Source organism: Zonotrichia leucophrys, chromosome 28 (genome assembly GCF_028769735.1).
Source record: "Zonotrichia leucophrys gambelii isolate GWCS_2022_RI chromosome 28, RI_Zleu_2.0, whole genome shotgun sequence".
NCBI lineage: Eukaryota > Metazoa > Chordata > Aves > Passeriformes > Passerellidae > Zonotrichia > Zonotrichia leucophrys.
Genome location: NC_088197.1, coordinates 4555389 through 4582327, shown reverse-complemented (window position 1 = coordinate 4582327; position 26939 = coordinate 4555389). Strand labels below are relative to the sequence as shown.

At 50.7% G+C, this 26939-nt stretch overlaps 1 protein-coding gene across 1 annotated transcript in view; it reads right to left on the bottom strand.

Annotated features, from left to right (window-relative positions):
• Positions 1-26939, bottom strand: part of PTPRS (protein tyrosine phosphatase receptor type S) — a 117702-nt gene that overhangs the window by 56120 nt on the left and 34643 nt on the right. The window contains exons 3-6 of the mRNA XM_064734076.1: positions 22601-22746; positions 21645-21786; positions 12341-12529; positions 1865-1975 (exon numbers count right to left, since the gene is read on the bottom strand). Coding sequence (XP_064590146.1) covers positions 1865-1975; positions 12341-12529; positions 21645-21786; positions 22601-22746 — 588 coding nt within the window. The remainder of the gene's footprint in view (positions 1-1864; positions 1976-12340; positions 12530-21644; positions 21787-22600; positions 22747-26939) is intronic.

Genomic DNA, 26939 nt, shown 5'->3' with positions numbered 1-26939 from the left:
CAAGCTCCGCAGGGAGGCCAGGCTGGGAGCAATCCTAGCTCAGGGTCAGCCCCACAGGGGTGCTGAGCCCAGGCAGGATTCTCCCTCCCTGCAGTCCCTCTGCTCCTCGGAGAAGGGGAGCGGAGCCCCCGGGCAGAGCAGCCCCCCGGCCCCACACCCAGCCCTGCTCACTCTGCCTCCACCATGGGACTGAATAAGGAGAAACAGAAATAATTAGAAGAAGGAAAAAGAAAAGCAAAAAACCAAACCAAACCATTTCCTTGCAATGTTCAAACTTACAACTCCTATCCCAGGTGGTCTATAGAGACAAGCATGTTATGGGAGAAACAAGTCAATTGGAAACACAAGAGTGCTCGAGACTCTTTTAAAACAAAACAAAAAAAAAAAAAAACGGGAAGAAAAATGTGCATGAACTCTCCCTCCCACCAAAGCAAATCCATTTCAGAAATTTGTTACCTTTCCACGATATTAACACACAAGAAACAAGGAATTAAACAGCATGAAAAACACCCAAACCACAGGCCGAGCTGGCACACGCTGTGTTCTGCACTCTCTCGGCAGGTTAGTGCTGGTTTGCAGGCAGGCCCAGGTACACACGGCCTAACTGGGGTAGGAACAGGGCTATCACCACCTGGAGCCCTCTCATCCAGGTGTGGAGACAACACCGTGTTACAACCTTTGTCTCCTGGGTAGTTTCCGAGTGGCCAGAAAAGTAGAGGAAATTTAGAAACAAAACAATAATGAAAAATCCCCACATTTTTCCTGTTTCTTTTCTTTTTAGTCTTTTTTTTTTTTTTTTTTTTTTTTAAAAGAACCCAAACCATTCCAGCTAAGCTGTCTGCAATGGATTCAGCCCTGAATTAGTATTGGATCCAGATTGACACTCCCAAAAGTGGAGTTTCGGGGGCCCAGGCGACAGGGCAAATTTCAAACGCAATTTTCCAGCTGGCCACAAAAGGCTATTTAAAAATTTAGCTTGGAAACATTAAATTATTAAAAGCCTTCTCTCCATGTGCATGTGATTTAGTGAGCGTGAGACACGAGAGAGAGAGAAAGAGAGAGAGAAAGGAGTGCACACAGGAGCATGGCTCTGCATTGGACTGCAGATTAACGTGAGTGTAGGTGGGAGGCGCCTCCTCTGTCGATGGGATGGAAATGGGAACAGTTTGCTGGGATGTAACTTTTCTTTTTTTCCTCCCAACGGCATTTTTCTTTTTCTTTTTTAAAATTTATTTTAAATCGAGAAGGACCAGCCCTGCTCTCTCATTACCAAAAGGGCTTTTGCTGTGGAAAGATGTTAAACCGAAGCTACACACAAAATATTACAGGTCAGAGAGATTAAAATAAGAGAAAGTGGAGAGGCTGTTGGCCCAGGGGGTGGGAGAACATCGAGGGGACATGGAGCAGAAGCCAATCCCCTGTCATCTGTTCCCTGCTGCGGGGTGAAGGGGGCTCAGGGATGGCTGCTGGTGTCCCCAGCTCCGTGCCCAAGGAACCAGGGGCAAATTACTGCTGGCAGAGGGAAAAGCAGCTGGGACTGAGGGCAGCAGTGCCAATGCACCCTCCTGCTGCAATCTGGGGGCATCCAGGGACACAGAGGGGTCCTGCCCTCCTCTCACAGCCACAGCAGCAGCGCTGAGAGCAGGGATGCTTTGGGAGGAAGGGCAATTCCCTCTGGGGCCGAAGGGATTCTCTGCGGGCCGACCTGGCACATTTTGGGGCGCGCTCTTTGACTCGGCCGTGGGTGAGCCAGCCCTGCAGGGATTCGGGGGCAGCGGGGACCCCCCGAGCTGGGGAGGGCTGGGATGGGCCGGGAGGAAGAGGAGGAGGAGGCTGAGTGCCGGTGAGCCGCTGTGCTCCCTACCTCTCACGTAAAGGTTAGCGGGGGACGAGTAGCGCACCCCGGCGCTGTTGCTGGCCACGCACTCGTACTTGCCCTGGTCCGTCTCCTCGCTGCTCTCGATCTGCAGCCCACCTGTGAGGGGACAAGACACGGCAGCACAGACACATCATCAGCCTCTGCTGGGGCTTTTTCCTCCCCCCGGGCTCACGCACGCCGGGACGGGAGCACGGAGCCCCCGCGGAGCCGACACGGTGAGAAAATGAAATTCTCCCTCTGTGGTGAGCGTTGCTCTTTGTCCTGAACTCATCAGCAAAGGCACCAAGTTTTTGTGGCTTCTGCAATGCAGGCGTTCTGCACCAGAACTCCCGAAATCAGCCTCAATAATCCATATTACTGTGATCCCCAGAAATCCATCAGCAGGCAGTTGACTTTCCCTTGCTCAATTTGAAGCAGTGACCATAAAAGTGAAAGGCTTTGTCACCCACTGCCTGGGGAATTTCTATCACTGCTGCCTTTGTTTTGTGCCCAATACCTGCTCCCCAGGAAGCCTGCTGGAGATAAGAGCCCCTGTGAAAAGCACCTTACTGATAGTAAATATTCCCCAGGGAAAACCCTGTAAATACTGCATTGGAACTTCAAAATTGCCTGCATGGTTTACATCATCTGGGCCAAAAGGATTAAGGCTTTTCTTAAACTTGTATATTATTGCAGGCTACAAGAATATACCCAGAGCCCAAACTAAAGATTCCTGTCAGCAAATATGCAGAGAGATGCAGCATGGAACTACATGGAAGAAAATTGCCTCATTTACCTCAGAAGGCTTCATCCCTGCAAAACTCCAGTTAAAATACATACTACATAAATAATTCAACAGGCTCTCAAATGTTTTATGTATTAGGAGTACATGATTATACTACAGATATGGACAGAGCTCACATGTGGTAAGACTCTTAACTCCCATCTCTGGAAAAAAAAAAAAAAAACCCACCTAAATATGAAAACCAAACAATTCCAGCTCAGTGTAATAGTATTGATAAAATCTTAAGTGAGAGGAGTGCAAATGAGATCATTGTTGGTTGCAGATAGAGCCTTTTCAGGAAGGAAAAAGCAGTGTGCTCACAGAGGAGGACACAGAGCTCACGTTCCTCTGCGTGTGCGTGGGTGGGAACGATGCTGGTGGGGGGACGTGGGGCTGGGAGAGCATTGGGGACAAGGCTGGGGTGTGAGTGCAATTCCCCACAGCATCCCCTGTGCCTGGGGGCTCTCCCAAAGGCAGAACAGAGGGAATTAAACCCCAAAAAACCCCACCCAGAGCAGTAAACCAAACAAAACCCATTCCAAAAGAATCTGCGGGTATTTCAGCACAACAGGAGTTAAAACCCAGACTGGCTGGAGCTTCCCACTGGGCACCCAGCTGAGCATTTTTCATATGGAATTACAGCTCCAACTCTGCTGTTGGAGAGCTCCACTTGGGTGGAAAGCTGCTGGTGAGTTTTCCCAGAAATTTCTGTTAATTTGGACAAATCTGTGGGTTGTTTCCATCGGTTCCTGATCCATTTTCTGTGCTGCTCATGAGCATCACTGGTCTGAGAGTACCCAGGGGAGGTGAAGCCTCACTCCAGAGCAGGAAGGGAACCAAGGACTGCAGGGAGCAGCTTTCCCTGGGGAACAGGGACTCACCCCTCCCTCCCTGCCCACTCCTCACCCCTGCTGGTCAAGGCAATGGCAGAAATGAGGCTGCAGAGAGGGTGAGGAGTGTTCAGCACTCGTCAGGAGCCAACGGACACGATGTGTGAAAACGTAAATCTCACCTACAGCACCTCCTGTTGCTTTTACCAGCAGAGAATTATGGAATTCTAAATGTGCCAGTGGAGATAAAAACCAAAGCAGGGTCTTCCAAGGGGTGCACACCCAACCCCTCCTGCCTTTCAGCTTGAGGTCAATTTTGGACTCCATTAAAGAGACAGTGCAGAAGCTACTTACCGTGGATCCTTCCCAGAGAAACCTAAGGGTAAGAGAGTGGGGAGGAAGTGGAAAGAGGCTCTGGAGCCAAACAAATGAGTGGGCTGAGATGGTAAGTGCTGAAGATCTGCCTGAGCAAAGGACTGGAAAACTCCCATCACCATCAGCAGCTCGGGAGCACTTTGCACCAATCAAGAGAAAGTCCTAAGTATTTACCAAGCTTTGAGAGCATTTAATGCTCGAGATAAACTTCAGTCCTTCATAGTCCTGGAGAGATTAGCTCTTAAAACTCTGCCATAAATCTGAGGCAGCGCAGCCGGAGACGTTATTAGAATAACAGGATCAGTATTACTGTGCACCCAGCAAACAAAAAAGGACATTATAACCATAGATAAAATAAAGACAGGTATAAAAAAGAAATATCCAGAGGTGAAGCAGGACAAGGAAACGTAACAACAACACGGATCTGTACTGAGCAGAGGGCAATGAAACGGGATCTGTGTGGAGAGAAGTGTTTGGAGAGTGGGTGAGTGAGTGAGCTGGGGGTGTCTTACCTCGGATCGGTGTACCTTCTGCAAAGAAAACAAAGAAAATGAGTGAAATGACTGCAAAACCCCAAACACCTGCACTGCCCGTGGGAAAAGGACCTGAGGCAAGGAAGACAGTTCCCAGTAGGAAACTTCTTGGTCTGTCTCAAATTACAGGGCACTGAAGAGGGCTTGGGATACTTTAGTGGGGTGTCCTTTCCAGCAGCCCAATCCAGCTGGCTGTTTGCAGAGCCTCCCATGGCTCTTGGCTTCAAAAGGCCTCAGACTGGCTCCATTTTGGTGCAGGAATGTCAAGAAACCCCTCAGGCTCTCAGCTAACATCCCTATCTGCTACTCACTGAACCCATTTACCTTCCCCACTCCTGGGGACACAGGGCTGTGCTAGCCCAGGCAGGGAGAGGGACACGTGGGCACCTTGCAGCACATTAATCTGCAGGTTTGGTCCCACCTTGGCTAGCCCCAAACTTCAGCTCTTGGCCCAGATGTGTGAGCTCAGTGCATGTGCTGCTCAGGACCTCTGGCCATCCCTCAGGGTGGGCACTCAAGAGGTGACAGGGCTACCTGGAACCTCCCGCAGTGGCTCTGGAGCCACCCTGATGCCAGTGTGGAGAGAAGAGCCCTGCTGCTCTTGCCTGCTGGGTTATTTTATTTCAAGCCTGCTGGCTGCCTCTCCTTTGGGTTATTTCATTCCAAGCCTGCTGGCTGCCTCTCCCCTGGGTTATTTCATTCCAACCCCTCCTGCTGTCTGTCAGTGCCCAGCCCCGGGCAGGGCTCCCAGGTGGGAGGGAGTGACCATCAGGGTAAAACCCCTGTCCCCCACCTGGGCTGGCAAGCAAACCATCTTCCTTTGAAAACACGGCAGGTCCTTTTGCTCACAGTGGCATTCAGAACTTATCAGAGAAGGGGGTTTAGCTGGTGGGTTTTTTACCCCAATCCTGAGAACAGGGCAGATCCCGCAGGGCCAAGTTCTGCCTCTCGCCAGGGAGGGAAGCACGAGCTCCTCTGCAGTGGTGACACTGCTGCCACCCTGCAGCGCTGCCAGCCAGGGCTGCAGAGCACCTTAAATGACAAACACCAGCCTCTCACCTCTCCTCTCCCCTGGGGAGGAACAGCAGAGCTGTGATCCTGATTTACACACGGGGATAACTGAGGTAGAGGTGAAGCAACTTGCCCAAGGTCACGGAGGGAAGACTGGCAGAGGCAGGAACAGGAGTCAAAGCCTCCCCCGTGCCAATCTTCTGCCTTAATCACCAAAAACCCCTTCCCTCCTTATCCTTCAGCCCTGCTCATCCTTCTGCTGCGGTTCAATCCTCCATTCTCAGGATAGGAGGTAAAAATATACAGATACTAAGTAGAGTTCACCTTTATTTTTCAAAGGAGCTAAGGGAACAGAGGCATTATAATGTTAGGGATTAGACTCTAGTTAGACTCAGCTTCTAGTTATGAGGTTAGGTTATTAGCTAGAGAAAAGTTAGCATCTAGTTAGGGTTAGGAACTAGCTAAGGTTAATGAAGCAGGTTGTTAGCTCTCAGGACAAAGGTTGGAGAGACAGCGCTTGGAAGAGGTGGGGGAGCATGGCCTTGGGCAGACCCCCACCCAGGAGGTGGCAGGAAGGTTTAAAAAGCAAGAGAGAGAGAGAAAGCAGCAAAAGGTTATAGATCAATTCAGTGGAAATAAAAACAGCCTCTGATACATCCTTCTGTCTCAAAATTGGAGTGAAAATCTGCCATCTGTGGCACCAATATGGAACAAGGCTAATGGGGAGAGGCTAGAGAAGGGGAAGAGATCCCAACATCACCCATGGCTCAAAAGCTTCTCTGGCCTTGGCTAAGCCTGGCAGTTTCCTGCACAAAATTCACTCTAATTGACAGCAGAAACATGCTGGGAGTTCGAGCTGTGCAAGCCCAGGCACAGGATCAGCATTGCCCTGGTGTCACTGCAGGCTGTCACTCCCTGAGCCCCTGGGATGGGGCTGCCAGAGCTCTGGGGACAGCCTGGCCTGGGGACAGCTCTGGGGGAGCAGGCAGTGCCACCCAGCTCTAACCTGGCACACAGGGAGGGGCAGGACAGCTCTGGGATGAGCCCCACACCAGAACTGGGGTGAAATGGGCTCGGGCAGCACTTTGGGCGGGGTGCAGACACAGATGGGAGATTTTCACTGCTGGAGTTTCACATCTAACCAGCTCCACGGTCAACACAGGGGCAGCAGGAGGGTGCTGGAAGAGGATGTGCACTGGATTAATTATTCTGAGGGACTCTGACAGGCCCTGGAGGGTTTGGTATGGGGGTGCAGGGCAGGCAGTCCATACCTGGTGTGCTGTACAGGGCAGGAGCACCTGCACGAGGCTGCCAGGTCTGGGGCACAGTGAGGGCACCTTTGCAGGACTACAGAGGAACAGCTCCCACTGGATGCTGACTTTGGGAGTGAAAAGCTGGTTCTGAGATGCTCCCTGCAGCCTTTTCACACTGCCTTGCACAGCCTCCCTGGATCTCCAGATCTGCCTATCTAGGGCACATTTTGAGGTTGCGTGAGCCCAGATGGCCAGCCCAGGGTTCAGCAGCAGAGGCAAAAGGCAGATGAAAGGCCTTGCCTCTGGATTGTAAAGGCCCAGGATGGTGCCAGGCAGAAGTCCCTGTGCAGGTGTCCCCCTCTGTCACTGGGGTCTGCTCTCCCACAGGCTGAGCTGCCCACGGCTCCCCTGAGCCTGGGGAACAGGAGAGGAGAGGAGAGGAGAGGAGAGGAGAGGAGAGGAGAGGAGAGGAGAGGAGAGGAGAGGAGAGGAGAGGAGAGGAGAGGAGAGGAGAGGAGAGGAGAGGAGAGGAGAGGAGAGGAGAGGAGAGGAGAGGAGAGAGAGGAGAGGAGAGGAGAGGAGAGGAGAGGAGAGGAGAGGAGAGGAGAGGAGAGGAGAGGAGAGGAGAGGAGAGGAGAGAGAAGGAGAGGAGAGGAGAGGAGAGGAGAGGAGAGGAGAGGAGAGGCAGCATTGCCATGGCAATGGCAGGAAACACGTCCCCACCTTCTGTCAGCCACGTGTGGCAACATGTGTGTGCTGGGCTCTGTCCCCAGGGCTGCAGCAGCTCCTCTGCTCCACACAAGCAGCATCCCTGCACTCTGCAGGGTGGCAGAGCTGCAGCCCCACATCCCTGGGACCAAAATGGACTTGGCAGGGACAGGGACACGAGCAGGTCCTGCCTTTTGGGGCTCTTCCCTTCCTCAACCCTTCCCCTCTGGCCTGTGATTTACAGCTTCACTCTGGAAATGCTGCGCTGTCGCAGACATCTTTTATGGAAAATCCTTTCGTTAGGATTTTTCCTCCTGAGAAGCTGAGAGGCCTCAGGAACAAAATGTAAGCAATGGTTATCTGCTGCTGTGGAATGCAACATGTAAATCTTTGATTAGCTCATGTTAGTTGTTTCTAATTAATGGCCAATCACAGTCAGCTGGCTCAGACAGAAAGCTGAGCCACAAACCTTTGTTATTCATTCCATTCTTTTTCTATTCTTAGCCAGCCTTCTGATGAAATCCTTTCTTCTATTCTTTTAGTATAGTTTTAATATAATATATATATAATAATAAAATAATAAATCAAGCCTTCTGAAGCATGGAGTCAGATCCTCATCTCTTCCCTCATCCTCAGACCCCTGCAAACACCGTCACACTGCACCCCCTATTCCTATTCTCCCTCCTCAAAATGCCAATAACCCCGTTAGATGTGAAACTCCAGGACCTCCTGCAGGTGTGAACACAATTATCACAGTTCCAGGGTACAAGCTATTGTGTAATTGGGGAATTCCAGGACAACTGTTGCTAAGATACCACAAAAAAAAAAAAATCTATCCAATGTTAGGAGGTTGATATTTAGCTGTTATCTCTTTATACAGATAAATTAATTAGAATTAGTATTACTAGTCTTTTTTTTTTTTTGTAGCCTGCAATACCCCTGCAGAAATTAATTTAGAGGGCAGAACATCCCTACTGAAAGAGTTAGTAGAAGAAATGCAGAGCATGCCTCTCAAGAAGCTGTTACAAAGGAATTAGTTTAAAGGGCAAGGGTTACAAATCTGCACGTTAGCAGGTTTGGGGTTTTTTGGTTTGATTTTAAAAAAATTTTTTAATTGAACAAACTTACCAAAAGTCTCTGAATGTTAAATAAAAAGTGAAAAAAAAAAAAGAAAAGAAAAGCTTGTTATAGCCAGTTATTTAGCAAACAGAAGACACACACAAGACACAAAAGGTTTTAGTGTTTGAGTGCTGAGGAAGGTGCTGAAGGCTGCCTCCCGTGTCCCCCCTAGATGGCAGCTGAGCAGAGGACATTGCCTTTGCCTTCTGCTTTAAATGTCCCAAGATAAGCAGAAATATCCATTTTCCAAGGCCACTTAAACTCTTGTCCAAGCTGGATCTCTAAGGCTGAGATGTCCATGATGTCTGAGAGAAGCAGGAGCCCAGCCAGAGCTCCTTCCCATTCTCTGGCTGACAACTGAGCCTTGCACTCAGCCCAAGCCCCCAAGCACGAAAAGATTTCCAACTGCTTGGCAATTTGATCTGGAGATGGAAAGGGGAAGCAGAAACGCCCGCTAGAGAAAAGCCACTGTGGTTAATGATGTGTCACCCTGCCCTGATCAGAGTGAAGATCCACATTCCACAGGGGCTCCTGGCATGGTGGCACCGTAATGGCCATGCTCTCAGAGGTCTGTTTGTACTGCCAGCCAAACATTCAGATTTAACATAAATGAGAAGCAAACCCCATCCCACAATCTCCTCGTCTGACATTTCACTTGTTCCCTTTAATGAGCTCATTTGTGTATCTGCCACTAACTCATAATTGATAAAAATCCAGCTCGTCACACTCCCTGTCCTCCAGCAGCATGGCTGTTATCCTGGTGGCTTCATGGCCAGGGGGAATCTGGGTGTCTGTCTGTCCTGTCCCAGCCACACACAGAGGGAACAGTCACTAAATCCCAGCCTGGTTTGGGTTGGATTGGATTAAAGCCCACCCAGTGTCACTTCTGCCATGGTGTTCCACCTCCCAGTGCTCCAAGCCACAGTGTCCCAGCCTGTTTTGGGTTGGAAGGGACCTTAAACCCACCCAATTCCATCCCTGCCATGGCAGGGACACTTTCCCCTGTCCCAGGTTACTTCCAGCCCCAGTGTCCCAGCCTGTTTTGGGTTGAAAGGAACTTTAAACCCATCCAATTCCATCCCCTGCCATGGCAGGGACACCTTCCACTGTCTCAGCCTGGTTTGGGTTGGAAGGAACTTTAAACCCATCCAATTCCATTCCCTGCCATGGCAGGGATACCTTCCAGACTGCTCCAAGCCCTGTCCAACCTGGCCTTGGGCATTCCAGAGATCCACAGCTGCTCTGGGCACCTCTGCCCACCCTCACAGGGACAACTTCTCCCTAAATCCTCCTAAACCTGCTAGCAGGAGGTGTTTTGGCAGCTGTGATGTATCTGCAGAGCTGCTCCTCCCTGAGCTCTGTCAGACACCCTGCCCTGGTGCCACTGGGCACCCCAAGGACCTTGAACAGAGTCCCACTGGCGGGGGACAGACCCTGGTGCCATCAGCAGTGTCCTGGAGCACCCCCAGTGCCCTGCTGTGTGCTGGTGCCACTCTTCTGCCAGCAGAGTTTGTTTTCTGGAAAGATGAAGGTATTAAATGAAGGTCTGACCTTAGCAGCTCAAGCAGAGCTCACCTCACTCAAATCCCACCCCCAAATCTGCCCTGACTCCCTTGCACAGACACAAGCACTGACACTGTGCTCATTAACGACCCTAATGTTGATATTCTGCACTTCTGCAGGCCTTTCTTTGCACAAGGTTTGGAAGGCCATGGAAGCAGATGGAACTGGAGAGCTGGGAAGCCCTGGCTGCCCAAGGATCTGCACTCCCTGACACACAGGCAACAGGTTTGTGCCCTGCAGACTACAGGGATGCTTCAGGGCTCCACCAGTTTACTAATTTAAAGCAGCTGTAAATGAGATTAAATCTCAGCAGGTATCTTCTATTTATCAGAGGGGTCAAGGGTTCACTCTGAGGTTAATAAATTCACTGGAATAAAAAGGCAGCACTCAGGTGGCTTCAAGGAAAACACCAGATCAAACCCAGCTAAAGAGTAAAGGCATTCTAGCAAGATGATGAATGTATTAAAAATAATCTGCCTGTGCATTACTCACACTTCAGATCATGGTCACAGAGCATAATATAATTCTAGTTTACCTCTCATTATTTATGCTGAGTGATTTTTTTTTATTTGCATTTGCCTCAGCTGTTATGATAAAACAGGGAGGTCAATCTCATCTGCGTTCGTGGGATTCAACAAGCCATTCTAATTCAACAAAGCAGTTTAAGGATCTGCTTGTGACTTTGCTTCACTGAACAAGGAGGCATTTATGCAGGTGTGTAAAAGCTACATTAAACTGCAGCTATGCTGAAGCTTTTCCACCAGTGGCTCACAGAACTTTGTGTAGAATCTTTGCCAAACAGGGCAAGAGAAAAGCCAGGTGTTTCCATGCCTTGCTGTGCAGATCCAGCAGGAATCAGAACTGATTTCTCCAGGGCCAGCAGAGATCTGGGCAGGAGCAGGTGGTTTTCACTTTACTAAAGAACTTGTGAAAGGTCTAACATGAATAAATCAGCTCCAGTTGCCTCACCAAAGCCTCTGCTTTCCCTCTGCTTACAACAATGCCTTTCTTTTGCCAAAGAATCCTTGAAAATGAACCATGGACACCTTTCCTCTAGGCTGGGTCAAAGCAGTCAGCCCCAGCAGTTTGTGAAAAGGATTATTTCTTGGGTTAGTTTTTGTCAAAAGGTAGAACTTCCAAAACTTGTTTCATTTCTGCAGCTATCAATGGAAGTGTTTTATCAGTAGTACTCAAAAATAAGTCCACCTATGCCCTCCTTGCACACACTCTCACACAGAGAACTGGCAGATTTAACAAGTACAAAAACAGCTCCTGAAACGTGAATATTAAGAGATGTCACGTTGCCACACACACAAAAAACAGCAAACAGAAAACAAACAAGAGAGACAGATGGACAAGCAGATGGGGAAAGATGGAAAACTGACAAGAGCCACGGAGCTGGGGTACATCTGTTGGTGGAGATGGACTCCATGGGCAGAGGCACCGAGGGGTCACTCCAGAACATTCCCAAGAGCTCTCCAGGTGATGCTGGGGACATCCTGCAGGAGCTGTTCTTCACCACCAGCTCTGAGGGGCTCTGCCCACACTCACACCATCGTGCTGGACAGCCAGAGGCTGCCTGAGCCCCTGCACCAGGTGTGTGTGGCCTGAAAAGCCGTGTTGGCTAGAGGGGTTCTGTGTTCCTTTGCCAGCAAACCCCCAGCCCCAGGCAGGCCCCAGCTTCCCCTGAGTGCTGTGATCCAGGGAATTCATCTGGATGGGCTTCCCTGCTGTCATTCCCTTCACACCAGCTGGGCAGCAGAGAAGACCAGGAGGGCTCAAAGCGGAAACTCCAACCCCTCTTGGTGTAAAAACCCAAAAACTCAAACGCCCCAATCCACAGCAGCGGGGCCTGCATCTCTCAGCCCTCCCCTCTGCTTCAGCCATGATATTTTCTGAAAAATCCTTTCCTTAGGATTTTTTCTCCTGAGAAGCTGAGAGGCCTCAGGAACAAAATGCAAACATTGATTATCTGCTGCTGTTGAATGCAACAGGTGCATCTGTGATTGGCTCATGTGGTTGTTTCTAATTAATGGCCAATCACAGTCAGCTGGCTCAGACAGAGAGTCTGAGCCACAAACCTTTGTAATCATTCCTTCTTTTTCTATTCTTAGCCAGCCTTCTGATGAAATCCTTTCTTCTATTCTTTTAATATAGTTTTAATATAACATATATCATAAAATAATAAATCAAGCCTTCTGAAACATCTGACGAGGAGTCAGATCCTCACCCTAACACCCTGCCAACACCACCACAAGTCCCCTCAGGTCTATATCAGCTCTCACTCCTGCAGGGTGAGCCCTTACCTGATCTCAGCTGTTTTATCCTGCCGTTGCTGGCGCTGGGGTCCACGGGCAGGAAATCCTTGAACCAGGTGATCTCGGGGTCGGGGTTGCCGCTGGCCGCACACAGCATCGTGGCCGTCCGCGTGCGCTCCACCACCTTCAGCTGCGGCCCCATGTCGATGTTGGGGAAGCCAGGGGGTAGCTGGTCCTCTGTGGGATGGAGAATAAAGGGAAGGGATTCAGCAGGGTGCAGCGGAACAGCCCAAGGAAAGCAGCACTGCCCCGTGCAGTGTCTGGGAAACACTGAGTGCTCCAAGATGGAAAAGGCGCGGCGCGGTAAGATTTACCAGCTTGTACATTTTGGGGGATTATTTCAGTGTCCCACAGGATTCTACATTTAAGTGTACATTCTACATTAAGCCAGGGGGTAGCTGGTCCTCTGGGGATGGAGAATAAAGGGAAGGGATTCAGCAGGGTGCAGCGGAACAGCCCAAGGAAATCAGCACTGCCCCGTGCAGTGCCTTGGAAACACTGAGTGCTCCAAGATGGAAAACGCAAGATTCACCAGCTTGTGCATTTTGGGGGATTATTTCAGTGTCCCACGGGATTCTACATTAGCCAGGGGGTAGCTGGTCCTCTGTGGGATGGAGAATGAAGGGAAGGGATTCAGCAGGGTGCAGTGGAACAGCCCAAGGAAAGCAGCACTGCCCCGTGCAGTGTCTGGGAAACACTGAGTGCTCCAAGATGGAAAATGCGCGGTGCGGTAAGATTCACCAGCTTGTGCATTTTGGGGGATTATTTCAGTGTCCCACGGGATTCTACATTAGCCAGGGGGTAGCTGGTCCTCTGGGGATGGAGAGCAAAGGGAAGGGTGCAGTGGAACAGCCCAAGGAAAGCAGCACTGCAGCAAGCTCAAACACTGAGTGCTCCAAGATGGAAAACGCGCGTCGTGATAAGATTTACCAGCTTGTACATTTTGGGGGATTATTTCAGTGTCCCACAGGATTCTACATTTAAGTGTACATTCTACATTAAGCCAGGGGGTAGCTGGTCCTCTGGGGATGGAGAATAAAGGGAAGGGATTCAGCAGGGTGCAGCGGAACAGCCCAAGGAAATCAGCACTGCCCTGTGCAGTGCCTTGGAAACACTCAGTGCTCCAAGATGGAAAACACAAGATTCACCAGCTTGTGCATTTTGGGGGATTATTTCAGTGTCCCACGGGATTCTACATTTAAGTGAAACCTTTTAAAACCCTTTGGGGAATGCAGAATGGAATTAGAGAGCCATTAAGGTTGGAAAAGGCCTCCCAGATCCACCATGTCCTCAAGTGCCACGTCAACTCATTTTTTGAACACATCCAGGGATGGTGACTCCACCAGGCAGCCTGTTCTATGTTTATTCATATCTGTGTTCTATGTTTATTCCCTTTCTCAGTGAATAAATGTTTCCTGATACCCAACCTGAGCAATTTGGAGCAACTTGAGGCCATTTCCCCTTGTGCCTCTGAGCAGTCACAGGTAACAGGAATTTTTCCCTCCAAACCCCCCAGTACAAAACACACTGCACAAAAGAAATAATGGAAGAACCCACGTGGAAATGCTGTCAAAGACAGTGGGACTGGCAGAGAAAGGAGAGGAAAATCTCCTCCTTCAGCTGCAGTGACCAGAGGGGACACACACACAACAGCAGCATGCCAAGTGCTGTCAGCCAGGGTGTGATTTTTGGGTTTATTAATTCTGAGTGCTGCTGCCCTCCAAGAACAGTGGCACCAGCACCCAGCAGAGAGGCTCAAGTGAGCTTCCTGCTCCTCTCAGTGCTGCTCTTGCCTTCACTAATGAGGGTGAGGAGGGCAATCCCAACAATGCTGACAATTTGTGGTAACCCCTACAAAACCCCAGTGTTTCCCCAGCAATATCTGACCCAGCCCCTCACTCTGGGATGGGCAGAGCTGTCTCATCTCAGCAAAGTGCATTTTTTTCTCCCAGAACATGTTTGTGGGAGGGAAGCCTGGCAGGAGGATGCCAGCAGCAGGGTGAGGTTTGGGAGGGTTCCTCTGTCATCTCCAACGAGCCATGTCAGGGAATCACAGCCCTGGGAGTCTGTGGCATGGAATCCATCCCAAAACAGGTGAGGGAACAGAAGGGAAATAATGCAGGGAATTAAAAAGAGGCGGGATTCTTAAAAAATGAACATCCATCACAACCAGCCCCCCGGTGACAGCGGTGGGAGCTCTCACAGTGGCACTGAGGTGGGGCTGGCCTTTGCTGGGAACAATCCTGCCAACAGCAAACACACCCAGAGCTTCTTTCCTAGGGCTGGCACATGGTGGATCAGGAGGAATGGAGCCAGATACAAATGGCACAGCCCAGAGACAGCAGGACAAGGGAGAAACCCAGTGGTGGGTGCTTTTCATGGAATCCCAGAGTGGTTTGGGCTGGAAGGGACCTCAGAACCCACCCAGTGCCACCCCTGCCATGGCAGGGACACCTTCACTGTCCCAGGCTGCTCCAGACCCAATGTCCAGCCTGGCCTTGGGCACTGCCAGGGCTCCTGGTGCTGCTCTGGGCACCTGTGCCAGGGCCTGCCCACCCTGCCAGCCAGGAATTCCTCCCTGGTATCTAATCTAAACCATCACTCCTTCAGTTCAAAGCTGTTTTGGTGCATCTGAAGCACCTCTAAAGCAGAATTTTGCATCATAAACTGGGGCTGTTCACACACATCTCTAAGCAGGGACTGCCCCAGCCCTGTGAGCTCCCTGGGCTGTGCTGGGGCTCTGCAGGACCCCCCAAACCGAGCGTTCCTGCAGCCCCCAGCAGCGCTGTCAGGCCAGCACAGGGGCTCTGGGGATTGCTGTGCCTGTGCTCAGCTCTCAGGCAGGCTTTAATGGCCCTCCCTCCCTCCCTGCTCTCCCCCTGCAGCCGTGGGAGGCTGAGCAGCCAGAGCCGCATTGGCTGCAGATGACATCACTATTGATCCCTGCTCTCCTCCTGCTTTGCTCCTGCTTTGCTCCTGCTTTCCTCCTGCTCCCTGGTGATGCTGCTCCACCTGCTGCAGCCCCTGCCCCTTCCTGCACAGAGGGAGCAGCCCTGGTGGGGTGTGTGTGCACATGAGTGTGTGTATGTGAGTGTGTGTGTGCTGGGGGAGGCCTCTACAACCATCGTTACCGAGTGCTCCTAATTAAACAAAAACGTTCATCTTGCAGCACAATGTGCAGAATTCCTCTGAGTTTAATTAAAACAACTGCGACTGGAGGCGTGATCGGATTCGAGGATCAGACGAGCAGGGGAAGCATCTCTGAACATCACAGGCTGCTCCCATTCAAGGGCTCACATTTCCTTCCTCTCAGGGAAGCGGAGCTGCTCCATCCCCTACCAGCTGGGTTCCCTGTAACAACGCAGCTACAGCCTCATTGCAATCCCCCAGGACGTGCACACACGTGCCCTGCCACCCTCCCCACCCATCCCAGCACCCCCAGAGCTGTCCCTGAATAAACAAGGAACGGTTCTGGTTGTGAAATCTCCTCCTGAAGGCAACTGCAGGAACAAAAGAGGCAGGCACAAGCTGGAGATGCTTCAAGGGCACATCTGGGCAGCTGCTGCTGCTGGTGGGGCTGTGCTGGCTCCTGCAGGCAGAGCTTTCCTGAGGTGCAGCTGCCATGGCAAGGAGCAGCCCCACACCTTGTTCATGCCATGGGAAGGGAGCAGCCCCACACCTTGTTCATGCCATAGGAAGGAGCAGCCCCACACCTTGTTCATGCCATGGGAAGGAGCAGCCCCACACCTTGTTCATGGAACAGCCCCACACCTTGTTCATGCCATGGGAAGGAACAGCCCCACACCTTGATCATGGAGCTGCCAGGTGAAGGAACAGCCCCACACCTCACACCTTGTTCATGCCATGGGGAGAAGCAGCCCCACACCTTGTTCATGCCATGGGAAGGAGCAGTCCCACACCTTGTTCATGCATGGGAGAAGCAGCCCATACTTTGTCTCCATGGGAGAAGCAGCCCCACACCTTGTTCATGCCATGGGGAGAAGCAGCCCCATACCTTGTTCATGCCATGGGAAGGGAGCAGCCCCACACCTTGTTCATGCTATGGGAAGGAGCAGGCCCATACATTGTTCATGGAGCTGCCAGGTGAAAGAACAGCCCCACACCTTGTTCATGGGGCTGCCAGGTGAAGGAGGAGCCCCACACCTTGGTCATGCCAGGGAAAGGAGCAGCCCCACACCTTGGTCATGCTATGGGAAGGAGCATCCCCACACTCCACACCTTGTTCATGGATCTGCCATGGGAAGGGAGCAGCCCCACACCTTGTTCATGCCATGGGGAGAAGCAGCCCCACACCTTTGTCCATCCCTGACTCACACCCAGCTCTCACAGCCCCCTGAGCTGGTGAAACACCTCAGTGCCTCACTGAGCAAAGGAGGGTGAGAAAGAACAGGGGAGGAGGGATGAGGAGAGGCAGGGGAAGAGAGAGAGGAGCACTTCAGCTGCCATTTACAATAAATCCCACCTGGGGACAGGTCCTGTGCCTGGACCCAGCCCAGCCGCACACACCCAGCCCCAGCCAGGGCACAGGGCTGCTCTGGCCCCCTGTCACTCTGGGCGTAGCTAATTAGCTGTGCTGGAAATGAGGATGATTAAGGAAGATAAAGAGGGTGTTGCTGTGCTCTTTTCCCCGCAGGGTGTACACAGTTGTTTAATAATTTAGAGGAGGAGGGTGTGAGCGTGAGCAGCCGTGCCATGGAGCCGGTGCACAGAGCCATGAGGATGCTCTGAAGGGAACAGGAGGAGGGATTTTTCACTCTCCTCTGGAGATGTGGATGCTGGCTGGTCTCTACTGTCCTCATTCAGGGTGGAGGAAGCAGGAATGCAGGGATGGAGCAGCTCGAGTGCCACAAGTTTTAATCAGGATCGAAATCAAAACCCAGCACTCTCGAAGCTGTCCCTGCTCCTTTCATTACGTTTATGAGCACTAGAGCTGCCCTGTCCCCAGGTATCCTGGCACTGTGTGCCTTGTGAAATTACATCAACAAGTTATTTCCACCCAAGTGTCTGTCCCTGAGTCTCAGCTCTCTGTTACTGCCCAGCCAAAGCCAATTTCAATGCAGGGAGGAGTCTCAGCAATGTGCTCTGTCTGTCGATTCCATTTCTTTGGAGCTGCAGGTTCCACTGTGAAAGCAGTAACAGCCTAACAATGCTATTAAAATTTGTGGGCTCCCAGGCAATAAAGGCACCCTCAGATATGTGTGAGCACCCCAAAGCAGCGCAGGCAGTGCCTGTGTTCCCTCCTCTAACGTGTCCCCAGGTACCCTCCCTGCACAGGCATCTCTGGGAAAATTACTTTGATGTTATTCAGGAGCTACAGAATTAATCTGCTGTCAATGTCACCCAATTTTCAGGTCACTACAAGGAAAGCAAAACAAGTCAAGTTTGAAGAAAGGCTGCCAGGAATTTTCCAAATGGCAAGGTAACATTTTGGAGGGGGCAGCTTCCCTTTCCCATGGGACTCTCTGCTGAGCATCCAGAGCTGCTTCTTGTTTACATTTTGTGATTTAAAGCCAACAATTACCAAAAAAAAACCCCAAAAAAAACAACAAACCACATGGGATGGGGAGTCCACAACCTCTCAGTCTGTATCTATCCCAAGAGATGCAGATACTTTAAATTTATAAATCTATTTAATTATAAATATTATTAATTTTAATATTTTTATATATTTTATATATTATAATTATAGATAATATATATTATATTTATATATTTATATATTTATATATTTATATATAAATGTATTTTTATCTTTTTATCTTTTTATCTTTTTATATTTTAATTTAAAATTTATATTTATATATGATATTTACATCTATTTATATGTAATATAAATGTGTAATATAAATAATATATTTTATTATATATTTTATATTAAAAATATAAATATCCTTTTTGGCAGTGGGCAGCTTAGAGAATCTCCACCAACTAGGGGCTGGGGTGCCTGTGCCAACAACCTTCCTTCCTGCCTAAGCTACAACGAAAAATAACAACAGCTGGAGTCAAAACCAACTGGAAAATGCTTCCAAAATCCACTTTCTTTCCTTTTCTCCGAGCCCTGCAGGAGTCAGGTTTGCAGGCAGTGTCTCCAGCCAGCTGTGGAAGAACAGCCAGTGCCCGGAGCCCTCCCAAAGTGGGATCCCAGAGAAGCAGAGCAGGAAGGACAAGCTGGGAAGGGACTGTGTGAGTTGAGCAGTGTCCATCCCAGCTCTGCTGCTCAGGGGCTCCCCAAGGTTTCCTCTCCTGCAGTTTCCTGTTTTCAAGTGAAGATTTTCAAGTGAAGGCATGTGGGTTTCTACCAGGGTCTGATCCAGGAGTAATCATAGAGGGGCTTATGCTCAATCCCTTCAGTAGGGAAGGATGGATTGTTTTCTCTTCTGAAAGAGGAAATATTTTCTGTGCTATTTGCTGTTAGGAGGCTGAGGACATGCTGCAGTGCTGGAAATGCAGGAAGGCCCCCCCAGGAATGTGTGGGATCACACTGCACAGGCTGCACAGCTGCCCCAGAGCCCCCCGAGCTGTTGGCAGCAGCTGGGCTCAGGTTTCCACCCTGCAGAGCGTGCCAAGGTAACAGGTTCTGCCAGTGACAGCTCCCATCCATCTGCAGGCTGTGGAGCAGCCCCCTCTCCCTGCTCAGCACCAGCTCTGCAAGCCAGAGCAGAGACACACAGGAGGAGGCTGAGCAGGGAGAGAAAAGACAAACAGGAGAGTGGGTGAGTGCAGAAGAGGGGAGGAACAGGAGAGGAGTGGATGCCAGCATGCTCACTTTGTCATTGTGCACATCAGTGCCTTTGGCTCGGTGCTTTTCACTTCCCCAGCACTTGAAAACGCAGATAAAGAGGAGACAAACTCTGCTGTGTGAGAGCTGAGGAGTGATGGAGGATGGAGTAACTCCAGCTTAGAGAGAAGCTACAAAATCTGCTTCCCTGATGCTGTTCAGCATTGCCTTGCCCACCCTGCAGGTGATTCCTGCTCCCCCAGGTTCCATGAACAGGTACCCCCAGCACTTGAAAACACAGATAAAGAGGAGGCAAACTCTGCTGTGTGAGAGCTGAGGGGTGATGGAGGATGGAGTCATTCAAGGGGTAAAAACTCTGAATTTCACTGCAGGGGCAGAACCTTCCCTTGCCACTGCTTGTAGCTGAATTTAAGGGGTACAAGTTCTGAATATCACTGCAGAACCTTCCCCTGCCACTGCTTGCAGCTGAATTAAGGGTAAAACTCGAATATGACTGCAGGAGAACCTTCACTGCTTGCAGCTGATTAGATCAAACTCTGAATATCACTGCAGGGGCAGAACCTTCCACTGCTTGCAGCTGAATTTAAGGGATACAAACTCTGAATATCACTGCAGGGGCCCTTCTCCCAGGCTGTCACAGCTCCAAAGGAATCCATGGGAATAAGTGTGAAGAATAAGGCTCCCACCCTCTGGGATAACCACAGTTAGACACACTCCTGTCACACTGCACCGTTCCAAGCTCCTGACAGCTCCATCCCACCACCTCCCTCCAACAGAAGGTTAAATGCCATGCCAGGCACAGGAGCTGCACACACATCTAAGGCACCTACACAAATCTGTCAGGCATGACTGGACCACGGCCCCCCACGCTCCCAGGCAGCCAAAATCCTGACAGCACCGAGCCCAGGCAGGGATATTCCCAGCTGAAAAGGGAGGCTGGGGGCTTTGCCTTGTGCCCCTCGTGTCTGGTGTGAATTCCCTGCTGCACTTTGGGGAGCCACACACCAATTCTGCTCTGCAACTATGAAGGATGTGCTCGTTGCCTGCTCAAACATAAATATCCAAAATTTATGGATATTTATGGATTTGAGCTGCTCCTGGAGGGAACACTGGAGTTTCTGACTGCCCCATAGGCAGAGCTACCCCTTGGCCCTGTGGGGCTCCTGCCTGCAGCTCCTGGGATTGTTCACTGCAGAGAGAATGGCTTTTACTGCTGCTGGTGCTCAAACACCCATGGCTTCATCCACAGCTAAGCTAAATTCCCCTTGGGAGCTCTCAGGCTCTAATCCACCACCCCAATTCCCACCAGGATCACCTGCACTGCCCTGTGCTTTGAACAGAGAACATCTCTGGGTGCTCCAAACCCTCAAATGGGTCACTTTTAGCACCCAGCCTCGCCCACAGTGATTTTGGGGATCTCCAGGGCAATAACAGCAAACATCCAGAGGCATCCAGAGCAGCAGCATATTGTTCCCTCCCCCACATCCAGTTCAGGGAGCATATTTCAAACAGATGACACGAGGGAGGCATCCACGTAAACATCCTCTGTAACGGGGACAAGTGGGAAAAAGAACCAGAACAAAATGGAGAAGGGAATTGTTTTCTTGGAGAGTGCACAGAGCCAAGGACCTCTGGGAAGAGGGGAGAAGCCCAGAGAGGCACAACAGGAATCCTGCACAAGGAAAAACGTTTGTGCTGCTACCAAATGTGTGAAAGCCCATGCAGATCCATAATAATGGCCTTAACCCCAGCCCATTAAGTGGTTCCTCAGTGAGGGTTTTCCTGGAGCTGCATTTCTGTGTGTGTAATGGGGAGCTCCTGGTGCTGCTCCTGAATCTGGGGAAGGAATTTTTGGAGGGGAGGAAGATCATAAGGGTCATGGGATAACTCAGGGTGGAAGGAACCCCAGCACATCATCAGTCAAACCCCCTGAAGGGAGGTTTAGCTCTATTTCTTACACAGCATTTTTATTCCTCTTGGGGGTAAAGAGCAGCAAACAGATCTGATGGGTCAGAACAAACCAAACCAAACACAACAAAATCCAACAAAACCAACCAAACCCAAGGAAATCCACAAACAATCACAACACAATCCAACAAACCAACAAACCAAAAAACCCAACCAAACCCAACCAACCAAATCCAACAAACCCAACTAAACGCAACAAACCCAACCCAACAAAATCCAGTCAAACCCAACCAAACCCAACAAACCCAACAAACCCAACAAACCAAATCCAACAAACCCAACCAATCCCAACAAACAAATCCAACAAACCCAAAAACAAAAACACCAACAAAACCAACAATCCAACAACCAAAACCCAAAAAACCCAACACAACCAACCAACAAACTCAACTAAACAACATCAACAAACCCAACACACCCACCAAAAAAACCAACCAAAACAAACTCAACCAAACCCAACAAACCCAACTCAACAAACCCAACCAAACCTCCAAAAAGGGAGGATTTTGAACCTCAGCCATGGGTTTTTGAGAGCCCTCTCAGCCAGCTGGTGCAGGTTCTTACCTCGGAGCACGGTGAGCTTGGCGTGGACAGTGACCTCCCCATGGGGGTTCTGAGCAACACATTCGTAAATGTTCTCATCCCGGGGGGTCCTCAGGGGCTGGATCCTCAGAACAGCTCCTGCACTCTCATCAAACTCAATGGTCTGGGGACAGAGAGAGACACACAGGATCAGTGCCCTGGGCTGCTGCTTCTGAGAGACACCACACACACATCATCAGTGCCACAGCCAAACCCTGCCAGTGACCACTGACCCACCAAACCCTCAGGGTGCATCTCAAAAGCTCTGAAAGAACAAGCCATGGTGATGGGGTGGGGTTGGGGGGGTGTTCAGAGCACAACTGGGGTGAAGGAGGACGAGACAGACCAAAGGAAAACAAAATAAAAATGGACCCCTGCCTTGCTCCTCCATCTGCAGGGGCAGCTGACAGCACAGAGCTCCTCTGAGCACACAGCTGCCTGGCAGGGCTGAGTCCCACAGCAAATTCCACAGCATGACCTCCCAGTCCTTGCTCCTCTGCTCTCATTTCTATCTAAACAATGCCAATTGCTTGGGTCTGGCTGCCAACAACTGCAGTGTTTACTCCAGACTGTCCCAGGGTTGAAATGCTGAGCCACAGATGGGTATGAAAGGTACATCTACAGAGCTGAAGCACCACCAGCTTAGCTGGGGTTTCTTAGGAAAGCAGGAAGTTATATTACATCCCAGGAAGGGGAAAAACCCAACAAAACAAAGTAAAAATCTTCAGTAACATAATTGAGCCAAGTTCTCTCTTGCTTTGGAACAAACCCAGCTGTTGACATGGCCAAGAGCTTGCATTTCTCCCCTCCTGCTGTTAAAACTCCTCCCCTTCCAAATTTCCCTTTATTATCAGTTCTGGGGTGGCCAGAGAGGAGCAGGGGCTGCTTTGTGTCAGTCTCTCTTCCCAGTGACACCAGATTTCAAGGACATCTCTTACCTCAAACCTCTGAGAGTTGACTTTCTTCCCTTTCTTGTTCCAGGTGACCCTTGGCTTTGGGTCTCCAGTGGCTTGGCACACGAAGGAGGCCACCCCTCCTGACACACCAATTTGGTCCACAGGCTTCTTAATGAACACAGGGGGACCTTGGGGACAAAAAGGAAACACCATCAGTGGCACTCACAAAGACAAACCCCAATAAACACGGTTTTTAGTTAACAGTAGTGTTGTTGTTGCTGCTCTTAATGATCCCAGTTGAAATTAAACCTCTTGGCCTTTTTCAGAGCAGCTTTTACCTCCACTCTACATATGAAGTAGCTCCAGCAGAAAATGATGAAGGGCCTGATCCTTCAAAGAGATTTCAATGCTGCAAAGCCTCTTTTTACTCCTGAAAAGTGGACTTTTAAATTGTTTTGTACAGGGGAAATTGCCCTTGCAAAAGGCATCTAATGAGCATCACCAGAAGCTGGTAGAGCTGAAAACAACACTTAGAAACAGTGAATTGCACTTCCCAGCCCCTTGGACACACCAAAACACCAAGAACAGGGGAGATTTACAGGAACAAAGCCAGGGAAGGGGAGAAGGTGGGAGAAGGACCTTGAAATAGATGCCCAGCACGAGACTCCCAGAAAAGACTCCCATGGGGAAGGCTAGGGCCAAGTTTATAGATAGTTGGGTGGCTGGGGTGAACATGTAGGGTAGTAGTCCTAGAAGGTTAATGAGTAGGAGTAAGATTATGAGGGATGTTAAAATTGGGGCTCATTTGTGTCCTTTTTTTATCTAGAGAGAGCCAGGGTCTCCTGCAACCTCCCCAGAGCCAGCAGCAGGGCAGCAATGCCTCAATACACCTGAAAAAAACCAACACCTGAGCCCTGAGCATCTCTCCCTCAGCCCCTTTCTGGTCCCATCAGCATCCCCCTGCCCTCAGAGCAGCTCTGCAGGGATGGCAGAGCCTGGCATGGGCCCTCTGAGGTGCCCACGAGAGGAAGCCAAGGCCAGCAGCGTTTGTGCACAGCCCACATTGCCCCCACCCTCTGGAAACCCTCCTTTCATGCTCTAACCTGTTTTCCTCGAACGCTTTCCTCTCGTCTCGTTAGTTTAAAATTTATTGAAATATTTAAATCACAAGGCCAACAGCTGTCTTCAAATAAAATCACTCAGATCATAAAGCTGCCGTCTGTTTTCTTGAGGAGAGCAGAGCATGTGACTCTGAGATGTGTGTATTTATCTGTTCATACTCGGGGGGCTATAAAATAAGATGCAAACAGCTTTCCCCCATGGGGGCAAAGGGGAGCTGAGGAGAAGTCTCCAGGGTCTTTTAGGGGTCAAAAGACAAAAGGAAACCTTCTCCCCTTCCCTGGCCAGCAGTATATAAATAAAAGGCACTGAGCAAGCTCATGTGATGCAATCAAGCATTTGTTTCCATGCTGGAGGTAAATACAATTTGCTGGAGCTGTTTACGTCCCACCGAATGCTGTGTGTACAAAGCAGTGCATTTATAAATATCCAAATCTATATTTAGAGGTCAGAGCCTTCTTTGCAATGTTACAGCTAAAGGTTATCAGGCAGGTCCCACTGGAGGAGCTGGCGCTGGGGGATCTGTCTTGCATCTGAGAAAGGTAAAACCCAAACTTTGCTCCAGGCTAAGATATAAATGCTCACTCTGGCCCCGACTTCCTTCCTGCCCTCACCTCCGCTCGATATCTGAAGGGTTTGCAGAAGTCAATGCTGAAGGTACAGCTAAAAACATCCAGGGCTTTTAAGAACACTTTATTGATGCGAGTTCATTTCCTAAAATAAAAGCCCCTAATAAACCTTAATGTCACGTATACATTTAAATGGGTGCAGGCTGCCTGATGAGAGCTGAGACGAGGAGAAAAACAAGGTTCTATTTCCGTCCTCAGAACGGGATGGTGCTTAAAAAACCCACTGAATTTGGAGCCATGGCTCAGCATCCCTTTGTGGGGTCAGGGTGGGGTGATTGGGGCTGAGCTCTCTGTGCTTGGGGCCTTTCCTGAGCTCCTGCAACTCCCAGCTGCCCACAAGGGACTCAGTGTTAGACACAAGGAGCCAAATAAAAAATCCCCAGCACCCAACCCACTGGATTTTACTGCTCGCTTGGAAAATGGGTGAGAATCAGAGCGAAAGTGTTGATTTGAAAATTGCCCTTGGATGGAGAGATCCCTCCTGATTCCCGTGGCTGTGGACAGAGAGAGCACTTCTGGCAGCTCCACCAGCACACAAGAACAGAGAGATCCCTTCTGGTTCCTATGGACAGAGATCCCCCCTGATTCCTGTGCCCTTGGATAGACAGAGATCCCTCCTGGTTTCTGTGCCCTTGAATAGAGAGAGATCCCCCTGATTCCTGTGCCCTGAGCTCCACTGGCACATGGAGAACAGAGAAATCCCCCTGGTTCTCATGCCCTGTGCTCCACAGGATTTTGGGGCTCAGGTGAGAAGGGTGAGGGTCTCCTCCTCCTCCCCCAGCCCACGGCACACCCAGGCAGTTCCTCACCAAACACAAAGGTGCTGCTGCTGCCTCCTCTCCCCTCTGCTCCTTCCCCCGTCCCCGCGACACCAAGGCAGGAAAAGCCACTGGAACACAGTCATGTAAAAACCAGCCAGCATCTCCCTGTGAGGATGACACAACAGGCTGGGAGCTCTGCAGCAGCGAGGCTGGAGGGGTGTAGGAGTGGGGAGAAGGAGGGGACAGCTCAGCCTTTCCACCAGAGCCCCTCAGGAGGGGCTGCCACGCTGGATGGGCGGTGATGGACGAGCAGCGAGGGAGACAGCCCAGCCACCATATGCCTGTCTGAAACATCACAAAACACAGACAGGGAGAGGGATGGGGAGCCCAGAGGTGCTCTGAGGGGTGGGAGACAGGCAGGAGAACAAATGAGCTCCACAGATCCGAGCTGACAGCTGATGGCAGCAGGGGGAGAAGAAGGAAGAAGCAGTTATGGATGGGCACCACGTCCCTGCCTTGCCCACACCACGTCCCTGCTGACCCACACAGAGCTGCAGCTCCTTCCTGGCCGGTGACCAACCCTCATCACCCCACTGGGGATGGGGCAGGCTGTCCCCTGGCCCCCAGAGTGCCCCAGAGCTGAGGGTGCAGCAGGGGCACAGCAGGGAGGGCATTTCCTGCTGCCTGATGAGCTGCAACCCCTGCCCACCAGCACAGCCCTCCTTGTGCTCATCATTCCCATTCCACCTCCAGCAAATCACCCATGTGCTCATCATTCCTCTCCACCTCATCATTCCTCCACCTCCAGTGGTCTGAGCCCCACATTCCCCATGGAGAACCCACTTGGGAATGTGTCCATGCTGCAGGAGGGGCAGAGACACCTTCCATCCTCACCCAAAACCATCCAGCAAATTCACCATTTTGTGCACAAACACACACACAGCTCCACCTCTGAGAGCAAAGGTAAAAGATGAGACCATGAAGGCACTCATGGCTGAGGTTATTTTGCTTTTAGCTGCACAACCCAGTGAGCTGCAAGCCCTGCCCACCAGCACAGCCCTCCTTGTGCTTATCACTCCTGTTCCACCTCCTCAAACAGCCCCATGGTCTGAGCCCCACGTTCCCCATGGAGAACCCACTTGGGAGGGTGTCCATGCTGCAGGAGAGGCAGAGACACCTTCTATCCTCACCCAAAACCATCCAGCAAATTCACCATTTTGTGCACAAACACACACACAGCCCCACCTCTGAGAGCAAAGGTAAAAGATGAGACCACGAAGGCACTCATGGCTGAGGTTATTTTGCTTTTAGCTGCACAACCCAGCGAGCTGTTCTGGGCTCCAGAGCGTTCCCATAATTGGGATTCTGGCTCTGGTGCCAGCCCAGCTGCCCTTGGGCTCGCCCTTGCTGCACCCCCAGCTGCCACACGAGGCAGGGAGGTGACAAGCCTCATCTCTCACACCTGTCTGTCTGTCTGTCCTGCTCCAGACACCACACGCAGCTCGGGGCAGGGCACAGACTGCTCCACGCTCAGCACCCCAGGTGGCACCGAGCACAGCTGCAGCCTTGGAACGCACAGAGAAAAACAAAACAACCACAAAACAGCCACAAAAACCTCGCCAGAGAGAGCTCAGACACCTTCCCCAGGAGGTGCTTCTTGGGAAAAAGAGATAAACATTGAAATTCTTCTGGAGTTTCCCAATAACCAAGCCATGTCAGCTGGAATGAGACATCTCTCCCTGTTATTTCTCACCTCCTGCTAATTTCCAGAGCAATCTGGAGCAAATTTGATGTCATTCCCACTGCCATGCACAGCATTAAACCCCCCTTTCCCTCCTCTCTCTTCCCTTTGGTTTCTGGGCTGGAGCTTTC